Here is a 12,739-nt window from a genome sequence, read left to right as displayed (position 1 = left end):
TTTCATGAAAATAACATTTCTGTATATTTCTGAATATGTATATATTTTCCAGCGACCCATGGCACGTGACCTATGGCCCATGTCAGCGAATTGTAAAAAATGTCCTGCCCCTCGCTTCAGTGGCCAAGTTTTTATTGGAAATTAATGCCTCTGGTAGGAATTGCCCTATTAATTAACGGTGTGAATACGCTGTATATATCTATGAAGTTTGTATCTGTAAGAGTCAATGGCATTTTTACTGTGAACAAATCAATTTACACTAATTTGACTATTCTGTTTTTGTTAACTTCGTTTACATTTTTGAGCTCAAGCACTGAACGTACTAACCGAAGCTACGACTTTGGCACTGTTTACGCACCGCAATTGACACATACGTATCGATAATTTAACATATCCATATCATGTGTGCACTGCATTTCACATCTATTGATTCACCAAATAACACACCCAGTTACCATCAACCCTTGTATTCATCAAGTTCACCTCTTCCTTTGTATTGTATCTTATTTAGTTTATCGACCTTGCTAAGAGTAAAGTGGATAATAATAAGCTCACTTAATCCGTTTTATTGCCGTGTGACACTCACACCATAAATATTCAATTACATGCGCGAAACAGAGCAAGCGCAGCGAGTGGGGACAGCCCACGCGCAAGAGACACAGCATTCAGTCACCTTTACGTGTCTCTCTCGCCGCCTCTGTCGAGCAATTATACCACACACCTGAAAATGAAAACTCGCTTCATTCGGATGTCATTCATACTTCTCATAGTTGGTAAGTACTCCACGTTATATGCTAGTGTGTTATGAATTTCGCGGTGTTTTACTAACACGGCCTGGGCTTCGTCAAAACAAACTAAACGGCACAGGCGTGTACAGTAGCCATACACACACTTGACACTTATCGAGATTGTAAAGGCCTTTTAAACAAACACTCCGATTGCAAGTATTTATCACTTGCCGTTATAATTGGCCAATATGAGTATATTTGCACAATTTAATTTGGGCTTATTAGTATGTCTGGTTTTGCGTTCAGCCAAGAACGGTCCGGTGAATGAAGACGTACTCGAAATATAGAGTCACAGTAAGTCGACTTCATCTGGTTAATGTTTACGATGTATTTTTGTAGATAAAAAAACAAACCATGACCATACATTCAGCTGCTCTCAATGGAGGAGGTGAATGAAACTTTCTTTGTTCAGTTTGATGTAGCCAGGTCATTTAGAATTAGAATATGAACAGGGAGTGTGACAAAATAGCGTAAAACCCTGCAATTACAGCGCTAAGGGTAACTCAAGGCCAATACTCCACATGCAAACTGTGACGGAGTTTTGATGAACTCATTCAATTACCAAGGAAAATAGAAATAGCGACAAAAAAGAGCGATTTTTTTTTATAAAAACATGTCTGTAACGCAACTTGTTTGAAGTCCGGAAATTCTCCAAAGTGCTGAGCGCTACGAAGCATGACAGACTTTATGAATAGTTTTTTTTAAAGTTAACTCTGCCTCTTCGACTTCTCGGCTTTCTTGTCCATTGTAGTACAGCTTGGTCGGCTGGGTGAACTCGGGGGAAAAAGTCGGCACAGTGAGGAAAGGATCCCGATTAATACCAGGCACTTCGAATCGTTGTAAAATGAAAGCTGCAGACTCGACTTTTATTTAGTATATGTTGAACAAAAACTTTGCTGGGCTAAATTGTAATCCTGAAAACAACACGAACAGTGACGAACAAAAATGTACCCAAAGCCAATGGTAGAGTGAACACCGCGGCGTGCGGCAATTTTCCTTTAACGTGGGCTCCAAGCGACCAATCTCATGGGGGGAATTACTGAATTTTGTTTGAATTATTTGTTATTTATTACACGTCTATGAAAAACATAACCTTCGGAACTTCCCAGTATATATACCAGAAAGGTGACACATGTTTTTGAAAGTGGTACTCAAGTACGGTCCTTAACATGCTTATAACTGGAAACCGTTGACGCACACCGCCAGATCATACATATACCGACCGTGCCTTGTAATGCAATATTGCGGCAACTTCATTTGTTGTGTCAATATAAATTGCTTGCAATAGCAGCATGTTACACTACTCGTTTTCACAAAGTTTAGCAACGCTACCGAAACATACTCCGCGAATAATCACTAACAACAACAGACAGCACGAACAAAGTGATATAAAATGTTATGTATGACAGATCCTAAAATGTCGAAATCTAGTATGCCTTTTTGTCAGTTTATTTCGCAGTTAAGAACGCCGACAAGAATAGTTACCGTCGTTTGATTATCTTAGTAGTAGTGCGTTAGAAACAGGAGAATTAGAGTACAAGGATTGGGACGCCGTGCTTAACCGACGGAGCACATGTCGTGAGCGCCTTAATATGAATTCAGAAATAGAAGAAAGAAAACAAGCTACGTTTTGTGCTACACAATGACAAGTTTAAGTTGCTCACGGGGAATGCACTAATCGCTACATGCAGCTCCATGTACTTGCATTGAACTAGCCACTTTTCAAATGAAGAGAGAGTGTTTTATTACAGAAGAGAAAACAAAGTAGTTTTCAAGTAGTCTTCAGTGTGTGAATTCAGCGTATTAGTACAATTTCACGATCTCAGGGACGCTAATTTCGACATTCACAGTCATGCAAATTATTTTAGCGAGAAATCGAATTTTCGAGACGGAGAAATGAATGAAACGGAAATACGGAACATAGGATGACGGGTAAAAACAATTCTAATCGTAATTTTGTTTTTTTCCGACACAATTCGGACTAAGATTGACACCACTCAGGCGAACACCAATTGTCGCCAACCATTCATGACTGTCGCCGACGGTTCCTGTCACTGGCCTAGGGTGAGCTCGAACCCCGTGAAGCTCTCGACTGAATGGGACGTACCAATAAAGTTCACCACAATAAAACAAAACAATTCTATGTTTTGTTCAACATACGATAACGAAGGGCAAGTAACTGTGACTGCATTCTGTCACACAAATAATTAAAGCGCATCATGGGGAGACGCCTTTCACAGGAGTGGCCACGTACAACCTGAGAGAACCCTTAACAAACTTAGAAAGGCGCCACTTATCCTAGTCCTCAAAGTAAAAATGTGTACTATAACCTAGTATATTGTATTATGATTTCTAATTCAATCACAAATTCACTCACATTGAAGCTGTAATGTTTCCCATATATATTTTTTTAGAAATCACCGATACGCGAATTTTCCTAAATGCCACAGTTGCCGTATTCGCAATACATTCATATCGTTTAAATAACCACAAATTGTAGAACATTTCCGTTTATTCGTTTGTCATTAATAATTCTGCACTGAATCGAGTGCTGAATTTTTTAATCAAAAATTCGAAAACAAATATTACTATTACAAAGCAAAGTTCAACTTTGTGCGGCAGTATTTTCATTAAAAGGCAATCACTATTTTTTTTTTACTTTAATGCACCCACCTCATAAATCCATTTATATATAACGACATATCAGTATCGCTACTTCCAGGATATGTATGACGAGGAGGTATCAAGTATTCAAAATATCCTGAAAAAAGAAACACTTTTTTTAAACATTATTTACAACATTGAGAAAAATGTTAAAGATAAACTATAGCGTGGTTCTCATAAGTTGAAAATAATAAAATATATCTGTATTATTGTATCATATTTTAGGACTAATGAAGCAAACATATTTTCAGGAATCTGTAAAAAACTGGGATTTTACAAAGATTATTATATTTTAAAAATAAACCATAATTATAACCGATTAATTAAATGAATCATAAGGTGAATGAAAAGATGAGGAATATCTATCTTCGTTGCTTTGTTGTTGTCACTATTAACTCCGTCGTAAAACATTTTCTTGTGGTCACAATAACTCGAAGAATTGTTATCCAAGTTTTATTATTCGCTATACAATGTTAAACAATTTAAATGTTGATGTCACTAGCAAAGATTTTCAAAATACAAATAACATTTTTGACATTTATACTGCTAATAACAAGAGGCAAGTTTTACTAACATGCTCTCCAAAATCTGTCAGTTAGATAGTGTACAAAACTAATAAGTAATTCTTATTATCCACTGTTAGTCTTTTTTTGTCTCACAAAAGTGGCAAGTGCTGTTCCCTTTTCCTGCCAAACGTTGGCTAGTATTTGTGCTGAAAAATATATAATTAATTAAACTCAATCGAAAGCCTTAAGTGAATCACTCAATGATCAGACTATTTCATATTGGGCGTTCAAAAATAACAATTACACAACATTACTGTGTAATATAACAGGCAAGCAGTCATTTTTTTGTTCAAAATACAGAGTATCACTAATCAAAACAAAATCAAACGACACTCACATAACCCGAGTTATCATATTACATATTTAGTATACCGATAGGTTGTCTCCTTAGCTTCAAATTTGGGTTTATTAGTAAAGTACTGTGAATTTTACTGCTTCTACAATCTCTCTGACTTGGTCAAGTGTTTTTTTCCGAACACATTTCTTCTTAAAAACTATCAGCTCTAATAATATCTGATATGTAACCTTATGGAGGCATTTCAGTAACCTAGCAACCACGTTTCTGACACCTTGCAGTAATGTACCTGTTAAAGAAACAACTTCACAGGAACCTTATTACCCCTGTTTCACAAGAAGTTAAAATAATATGCAGACACTGCATGAAGTGAAAATATTTTGTCATAAGTGAGAAGACGTTGAAGATATGCAACAGCGCTGTGAAACGTTTATAGGGAATCAAATCTCTGCCCTTACGTAGTTTAATGAAGATCATATCCAGATTAAGTCACTCCTCCATTGATACACATCGTGTCAATTAATACACAGTGTTGTGCATACAGCATTCTGGATATTGTACGTGTGGTATATTAATTGTTGAACAGACACAATAACCTTACGTGACTGATGTGGACATTATGTGATCAGACAGCATGACAATTATACATTATACAAGTCTTGACATTGTTGGTAAAAATCACACCTTCAGTGACAGCTCATTGTCGGATGAATATACTTATTATGGATTGAACAGAGTTGGTCTGACAGTCTTTAGAATTTCTGAAGTTGTGACAATCTGTACAATTCCTGGAGTTGTGGCAGATAATTTTACTGAAGAAATAATTTTAAAACGTGTTATATTGTACATATGACTGCAAGGTCAGTTGACGTCACATCAAATCATGGAAATGCAAACATGTCAGATGTCTGCAAGCTAACAGAAAAGTAACTGTACTTGCTAAAAACCTTTGCAGTAACCTCAATCAGCAACTTTGCAGGAACGCCTATTTTTTCATTATTCCAACGAATATTTTTGGTAAAAATGATGTGAAAATAATACGACAGGGGAAATAATATGACAGGAGGGCTCAATCGCTCGTTTATGTAATTACGATGACATCACTGTTCTAAGACAAAATAGTTCCCACATTAAATTGCCAGTAAATTGTGTTTTTTAACTTTTAAATGCAACGTCAGAAAACCACTTATTTTCGACCAAATTTATTTCTTTGATTATTACTTAATTTCAGTAAATACCAGTTTTAGTGGACTATATACAGTATGTCCTAAAATTCACTAGAAAAACGAGTCTATCTAAACACTATTCAGCGCTTTCCCCTCAAATAACAGCAATTCTGACCACTTTAGAGCGGCACATCAAACAAGGTTGCAAAGTAGACATAATGAGCTTTCAAATGATATGGGTGTGTGTATGCTGGGTGCATTAAACTAAACAAATGAGCCCCTAATGTACATATGACCGCTCGCTTATAAGTAATACCGGGTTCGTAAACTGAGTTAATTCCCTAAATTAGAAACGTTAACAATCTATAAGAGACAATACAACTTTAATAACATCCTGCGTTGGAGTGGGCACACTTTTTTTATTCGATATCCGCATTTGACAACCGCAAATTAACCATTGAATATTGGCATTTTGTCATTACCCGGAGGGGGGTCACCTCACTGGCTGTGGATGTGGTTTTTGACTACTAGCCTCGTCCGCAAAAGATGTCGTTATGTCTTTGTTCTCTCGCGTGATACTTCCTTTACCACATAGTCGGATACGTCTTCGTTATTTATACTTTTTTTTGTTATTGTTTAACGAGTCGTATTTAATATTAAAGTATTCAGGGGCATGTCTGCAACATTTCTTGGGAAATGTCTGAGAACATAATTGAACCCAATTGAATATTTTATGTGCATCCGTTTCACATAATCTTGTCAAATTCAGCTATAATTAGTAGTTTTCTTTTGTTATCAGTGAATCTTCTAATTATCCCCCGAAATCACACTTGCCTGACCCCTCTGAACAGAATGTGCTGCCAATGAACTGACGATGATACTCTGTACTACTTTCCGTTATTTTGTAATCTGCACTTGTTGAATTTGTGTTGGTATTGTTTGCATAGAACTAACCTCTATTCCATCTTGGGGACTGTACTGGGTAATCACGGTTAAACGGACTGTAGATTTATATATTCGTTAGCGTTTTTTTATTAGCCCATGGTAACCGTTGTATCTTCCCGTGAGTGACCGCAATTGGGTCTAGTCAATATGCAAACATACAAAATTATCTTAAATCTTAGTCCGTACTTGGTGTAGCCTGAAAACTACTTATATGTTCCTTTTCAAATGTTCGTTACTTTTATTTCAATTAATGGTATCGTTGAAGCGCGAGGTTATTAGTTACTTTATTTTTACTTTTATTTTGTTTCTGGATTAAAAAGACAATGGGAAACAATCGACAGATTCGTCGTTGAAACAACAAGAACAATGCCGATTGCCAACAATGGTACAATCCCGGGGATTGGGGAGTCTGGTTTAATACAAGTGTATTACCCTTGATAAGTCTTTCATCTCGTGTTTCGTACCTATAGTAACAACATAGCCAACTTGCAAAGAAAACAAGTACTAAGTTGAACGTGGTTTTGTATAGTAGATGCCCTTGTTTATTCATATTCGTATTTCTATACTATTTTATGCATTATTTTAAAAGTTTTTTTCAGAAGCAGCCACAGCGTCAGTCGTTTTGGTGATACGCTTGAAATAGATCTACAAGCCGGAGTGGTATACGGAAGCAATGCGTTTGTATCAATTATTGTACCTCCGCATCCTGACAACAATGCAAAATGTGACAGCCAAGCTGTTGTTAAGATAGATTTCTCCGGTCCCTACAAAGCGGCAAGGTTCGTGCTGGACTATGCTGAGCCACCCAGACTATGGACCGTCGATATATCCGACTCTCCAAGTGGCGACGGATTCGGAGGCGACGATAAATTCACCGGAAACATGGCGGAAACGCAGATATTTAACAGACAACTTCGTGTGTATAGCAATAATCTACCGGGCTATATGGGAGCTACCATCAATGGCGGTCTACTAATGAAAATTGTAGATGACGTGGTGGATGAAGGAACTCGACTTATTCTGGAAGTTAGCAACGAAAGAATCGAATGGAACAACCAAAGTACCGAGAAAGATTTCCTTGTCAGTAAATTTTTATACACCTTGAAAGGACAACAACCTCTGTACGGCCGAGTTGATTACGATGTTTATGCGGGGTTTAATAGAGTGCCAGCTGGTACATATCGGACTGGAACTGGACTGTGCAAAGTGACAATAATACTTATACGCAACACCGGTGAGTACGTTTTAGTTATTGTTTCCAACCTACCTACGTCTTCTCCATATATGCACTAACTGCATGAACTCTGGTTGACTCGTCGATATCTGGTGGACCTCATAGGCCATTATTCGTTGAATAGCACTTGGTCAAAAATCACTGAAATGCGGATTGTGCAGCAATGCATTATAATAATTTTCTATTCTTTCAAGTTGACAGTGCGGGTGTTTGGATCATAGTGTCATATTATACATGGGTTATTTTCATAAATCAAAGAAATAAATTATTATATTTTTCATTACCCGAGGAAACTGAACCGATAAGACAAGCATCCATTCAACTTTCAGCTTATATTATTTTATAAGAAAGAAATTCCAAGATTTCAATGTCATTTGTCTTCCTTTGAAAGCAATTGAATACACGAGGCAAATCAGAGTGGCTGTAAATATTTTGCAGTATGATCAGCCTCTTTGTCCGCTGAAAAATGATGCCCCACCGACACCACTCTGTCGGTCAGACGGGACTGTTTATAAACAAAAGCGCTATCGAATTTATTGTCACGTGACTTCAGGTCATAAGATTTCCCAAACTTCGAAAAGTTCGCGGCTACTTGGCGGCCTCAAAGGCTGTGATAAATTCTATACTTTATGAAATCGCTACTTTGCTTTCACTGTCGCAATCCTATTTACAATCTGTTAAATTCTCTCTTTCTGTAAGTTGACTGTGTCGGTATCGAACAATCAAACCTGAGAGTACACCAATAACCCTCAAATTTCACAACAGACTGTACGTCTGACTGTAGGGTTATAGCTGAGCACAAAACAAACAAAAATAGCGCACGAAATACCACGAGTTTCGTTTACGTCAAATAAACACAGTGCCTCTCAACAGCGAGACAACGCGATATCCGATACTTCAAATACTGGATGTACAATAAACAAAGAACGGTGAACGATGTGTATCACTGCCAGGAAAGCGGAATTTATTTCCAATGAAAGAAGCTTTATTGAGCCCAGTTGTAGTTCAAGGTTTGTGAACATATTGTTACATAGTATGGAAAATAAGTTACCATCAAGTCCTGTGTAGGGATGACGCAAATTTTACCTCATATCTGGCATACAACCAGTACTGAGAAGGTAAACATCTCAATATTAAGCCAATTAGCATATTATGCGGCACTATATTAAAATAACACACAAAATAGTACAGCATCTTACGCAATAAAAATAGGAGATATTAACACTATTAACAATTGATCTTATATCACTGCGACGACTCGAATGTCACTACGACAACGAAAACTATTAGTTTAGTTCGTTTACATCGCAGAATAGACGTGCATTTATATTTCCCTGAGGCGAAATTAACTTGATCTTTTAACAAATGGGCAACCAACATTCACTGACAATGACCATCAGCTTAACTCGTGCTTACCAACTACTATCGTTACCAGCATAACCATGTCAACTGCTATAAAATGTGTCATATATGGGGGCATGTAAGTTTCAGAGCTCAACAAATAACTAATTTCATACTTCACACTGTATCTCAGTTATTATTAAATGCGTTGTCATTGGTTATTTGAAATATTGCATTCGAACTGCGCATGCCAGCAAATGTATCAACAAATAGTGAGCTACCTTTTCAAAACTACAAATTCTATTTTGAGATAGATCGGTCTGTGTCCGAAAACTGCGACTGTCTGAGAACTGGAGCAGTGAGTATGAATGAGACACACATGATGGATGGCTACTTCTATGTTGAATATGAAGTACTTTCAAGAGAATATTGTATGCTTTCAATTCCGCTGACACAGTGTAAATCCTTTTCACACCGAGAAATATTAGCACTGCCCGCCGTTTTTTTCCAAGCATTTAGTTATTTCCGGTTACACATCTTTTCGTCTGAAGTTTATATTGAACATTGAGGTCTTATATTGAACATTGCTCGTACATTTCAACTATATTTTTACATTGTACATTGTATTCAATCTTCACCATATTAGCATGCAACTACACTTGTATCCACATTGCCCGCTTATGATTTGTTGAGAAGTACCGTAAGTTGAGTACTTAATTTGTTTTCAAATGACGCCCCTTACGAACAGAATGATGAATTATTCGTTTTTACGTTTACATCATTATTTGGGTGTTTCTCAAAAAGCGTGACTTGGGTTCGAAATATTACGTTTCGTAAACGTAATGAAATCGTATGCGAAACAACAAGATCTCGATGCCATTTTTTTCAAATCTAATATTATATTAAAATACTCATCCTACATCTATTTGTCATTCCTGGTGGATAGTTGACTGGGTAGTCAACAAAACTTGTTGATATCACCGAGGAACTAATCTCACCCAATTATCGAAAACATGTGTTGTATGAATGTTCTAGTCAATCGTGCATGTCCGTTGGTTGTCTTACACGGCACCACATATCATTGACTCATATCATATAACGTAATATACCTATGTAATATCAAACTAGTGATATGTAAATTAAATTTCAGTGCCGAGCAAATTTGCCAAAGCAATGAATTGATGGAAGCAAGTGACACATATGTGCATAACACGAGGTTTACTCATTCAATATATGTGCGTCTGTGCTTCTGTGTGTGTAGGGTTGGGCGAATGTGAGGATGAGGTATATATATGTATATGTATTCGTGTTTTTCAGGTGTATTGAATAAACAACATACCTGGTGTAATGAATATATGATGGAAATATAATGGTCAAGTTTAGGGTTAGGGCTATCACTTGTAAATCAGGTTATGACTCTTTGACGGGCATCATGGGAACTATTTGGTTCTATTTAAGGTGACCACATGATTTGATACGTGACGATTTAGTTTAACGCATGGTGGGGTAAAATATATCACCCTGTTTTCATACCTCGAAACTTTTACTTAGACGAAATCGACACTTCACATACATTCAATCTCAATTTTAATTCGACCTAAATCCTCGGATATTAGCAATTTAAACATGAGCCATTCGGCAATGCTATGTTAGTGCAATGAGTAACTTAGTTAATACAATAGAATTATGTACATCTGTGTTTCATACACTTGTTAAGAATATAACAAGCAATGGTTAATATTCAATTATTTGAACACCATTCTGACATCAGAGTTAAAAAAACCACAATAGGCATAACTAGCTTACATATATGTATTGACTCGTTAACGCCGTAGAATCATAAACCCACGCAATGTATTCCATATTTCCCGATAATTTTAATCGACCATCCCATTTAAACTTTTGTATGAAGTACATAGTAAATTTAGCGTGACGATTAGTGTTTTATTATATGGCCAGTTATTGTGACGTCTCTTCATTGGAAAGGAGGAAATAATTAGGAATTGTTGGACATATACGGTGTATACTCACTTGATCATATATAGATGATATCAATTTCGATTTATCCGAAAAATCGATAATTGTGATTTGTTTCTACGACACTTCTTGTCTTGTGCTAATATTGAATTTAGTCAAAGGAATGCTCTGCAAATGCTTCCGGTTCGGTTGATTGAATTGAAAGAAATCGATCCATCACGGTCTACCCAAACCGACTGGCATCGCATACTGATGAAAAAATAACATTCCGAACATAAAATATCAAGTATTCAACTCAACGAATCGACGTATAATAATAACCCCTGCGCGTCATACGGACTGCGTTTCCAGTGACAGTCCACTGACGCACTGGCTAAGTCAGTATTGCCGTTATTCATTGACAAGTGTAGTAGTAATGCATACCTCGTTCTGTGCGCCGGACTTCTCAGACCCTCACAGCAACTGTCAATTGGCGACGTTGTCAAGGGGGTAAACGCATTGTTAAAAGTAATTTGTATGTATTTATAGACAACAATTGACTGTAACGCCTTGTTGATTTTCAGTGCCAGTTAAACCATGCAGCCCAGCCAGTCGGCTAACTCGACGGCGCTTGTCAAGTGGACCCCTTAGGGCTGTCTTCATGATTTTCGCAAACCCGACGATCACGCACTACTGTCATTGTGGTTTTATACTTAGGAAACGAGGAAGCTTATTTTTTGCTACCCTTTTAGCAGCAAAACGTGTTGGTTGCATTTTGTGGGACATACATACCACATGGTTAAACAGTGTATTGACATGTCAGTTAACGATCATCCGCATGACAGCACGGTTTGACTTAAAATGCCAAAGCAGGCATTGTTAGATTAGTAAATAAGTATGACATTACTTATATGCAAATGGCAGACTTCTTCTCGCTCAACAGAGTGACGAAATTACGCATTGGCATTTTGACTTTTTGACTTTTATTGAATGGATCTTTTGGCCTTGCTAGCTTACATATAACTACGTCACGACAAATGTGGGGAAAGCCAGTTAAGGGGCGCGTGTGGGAGTATTACTGATTAAGACTCGGCCATTGTAACCATTCTGCAGGGGGAGAATTCCGCGAGACGTTTAAAAACGCTTGGAATCTTAACCAAAAAAAGAGTAGTGGAAACAGTAGTCCGCTCTTTGTATTACATTGCTGGACGTGGTCTGGGAGTCTGCCAAGCAAGTTCGGTCTTTTGTCAACAACGTCCACCCCTCTTGAAATAGCGTGTTCATGTCCCGCTGTTACGAACAGTGCTGGAGAACCATTCGAAGCTTTTCATGGCGAGTCTTCAGCGTGAAAGTTGGATTCTGGCAAGAGGTCAGAAAAGTGTGACATTCAGCTGTGCCATTAGTTGGTGCTTTGATTTGAAATCTGTCAATCCAGTCCGTGTAATACTATCTAACGCCGTGCCGTCAGGGCAGGTTTCATCCACCCATCAGTGTTGAATGCTATATAATGCTTGTGTCTAAAGGAACCTATCCTCCAGTAGACGTATATCACTGCTCATTCGCCAGCGTGGACTCGCCCTAACACCGTTTATCAATCACCATGAACCGAACTGTTTGTTTAGCTTTCTACATTGCTCTGGTGTGTTTATTATTGGACCTGATTGGCGGTGAAGGTAGGTAGGCCCGTACTACATTGATTCATTCATTGTGGTGCAGCAGTCAGAGGACTTTAGTAGTTGTGTTGATATCTTCGGGACAGTCAGAATAAGTGTCTTAACGTACAC

At 37.6% G+C, this 12,739-nt stretch overlaps 1 protein-coding gene across 5 annotated transcripts in view; it reads left to right on the top strand.

Annotated features, from left to right (window-relative positions):
* The first annotated feature begins 661 nt into the window (after nucleotides 1-661).
* LOC100372824 (signal peptide, CUB and EGF-like domain-containing protein 2) overlaps nucleotides 662-12,739 on the top strand; it is a 32,619-nt gene continuing 20,541 nt past the window's right edge. For 4 of the 5 annotated variants that reach the window (XM_085500548.1, XM_085500542.1, XM_085500538.1 and 1 more), the window contains exons 1-2: nucleotides 662-773; nucleotides 7,014-7,658. In XM_085500548.1, the coding sequence (XP_085356674.1) occupies nucleotides 728-773; nucleotides 7,014-7,658 (691 nt within the window). In that variant the 5' untranslated portion in view covers nucleotides 662-727. Of the gene's footprint in view, nucleotides 774-7,013; nucleotides 7,659-11,992; nucleotides 12,629-12,739 lie in introns of those variants that run through there. The other variant, XM_085500553.1, reaches the window with a different exon arrangement.

Source organism: Saccoglossus kowalevskii, chromosome 1, assembly GCF_978046115.1.
Source record: "Saccoglossus kowalevskii chromosome 1, keSacKowa6.1, whole genome shotgun sequence".
In the NCBI taxonomy this organism is placed as follows: domain Eukaryota; kingdom Metazoa; phylum Hemichordata; class Enteropneusta; family Harrimaniidae; genus Saccoglossus; species Saccoglossus kowalevskii.
This window is presented reverse-complemented; position numbering and strand designations above follow the sequence as displayed.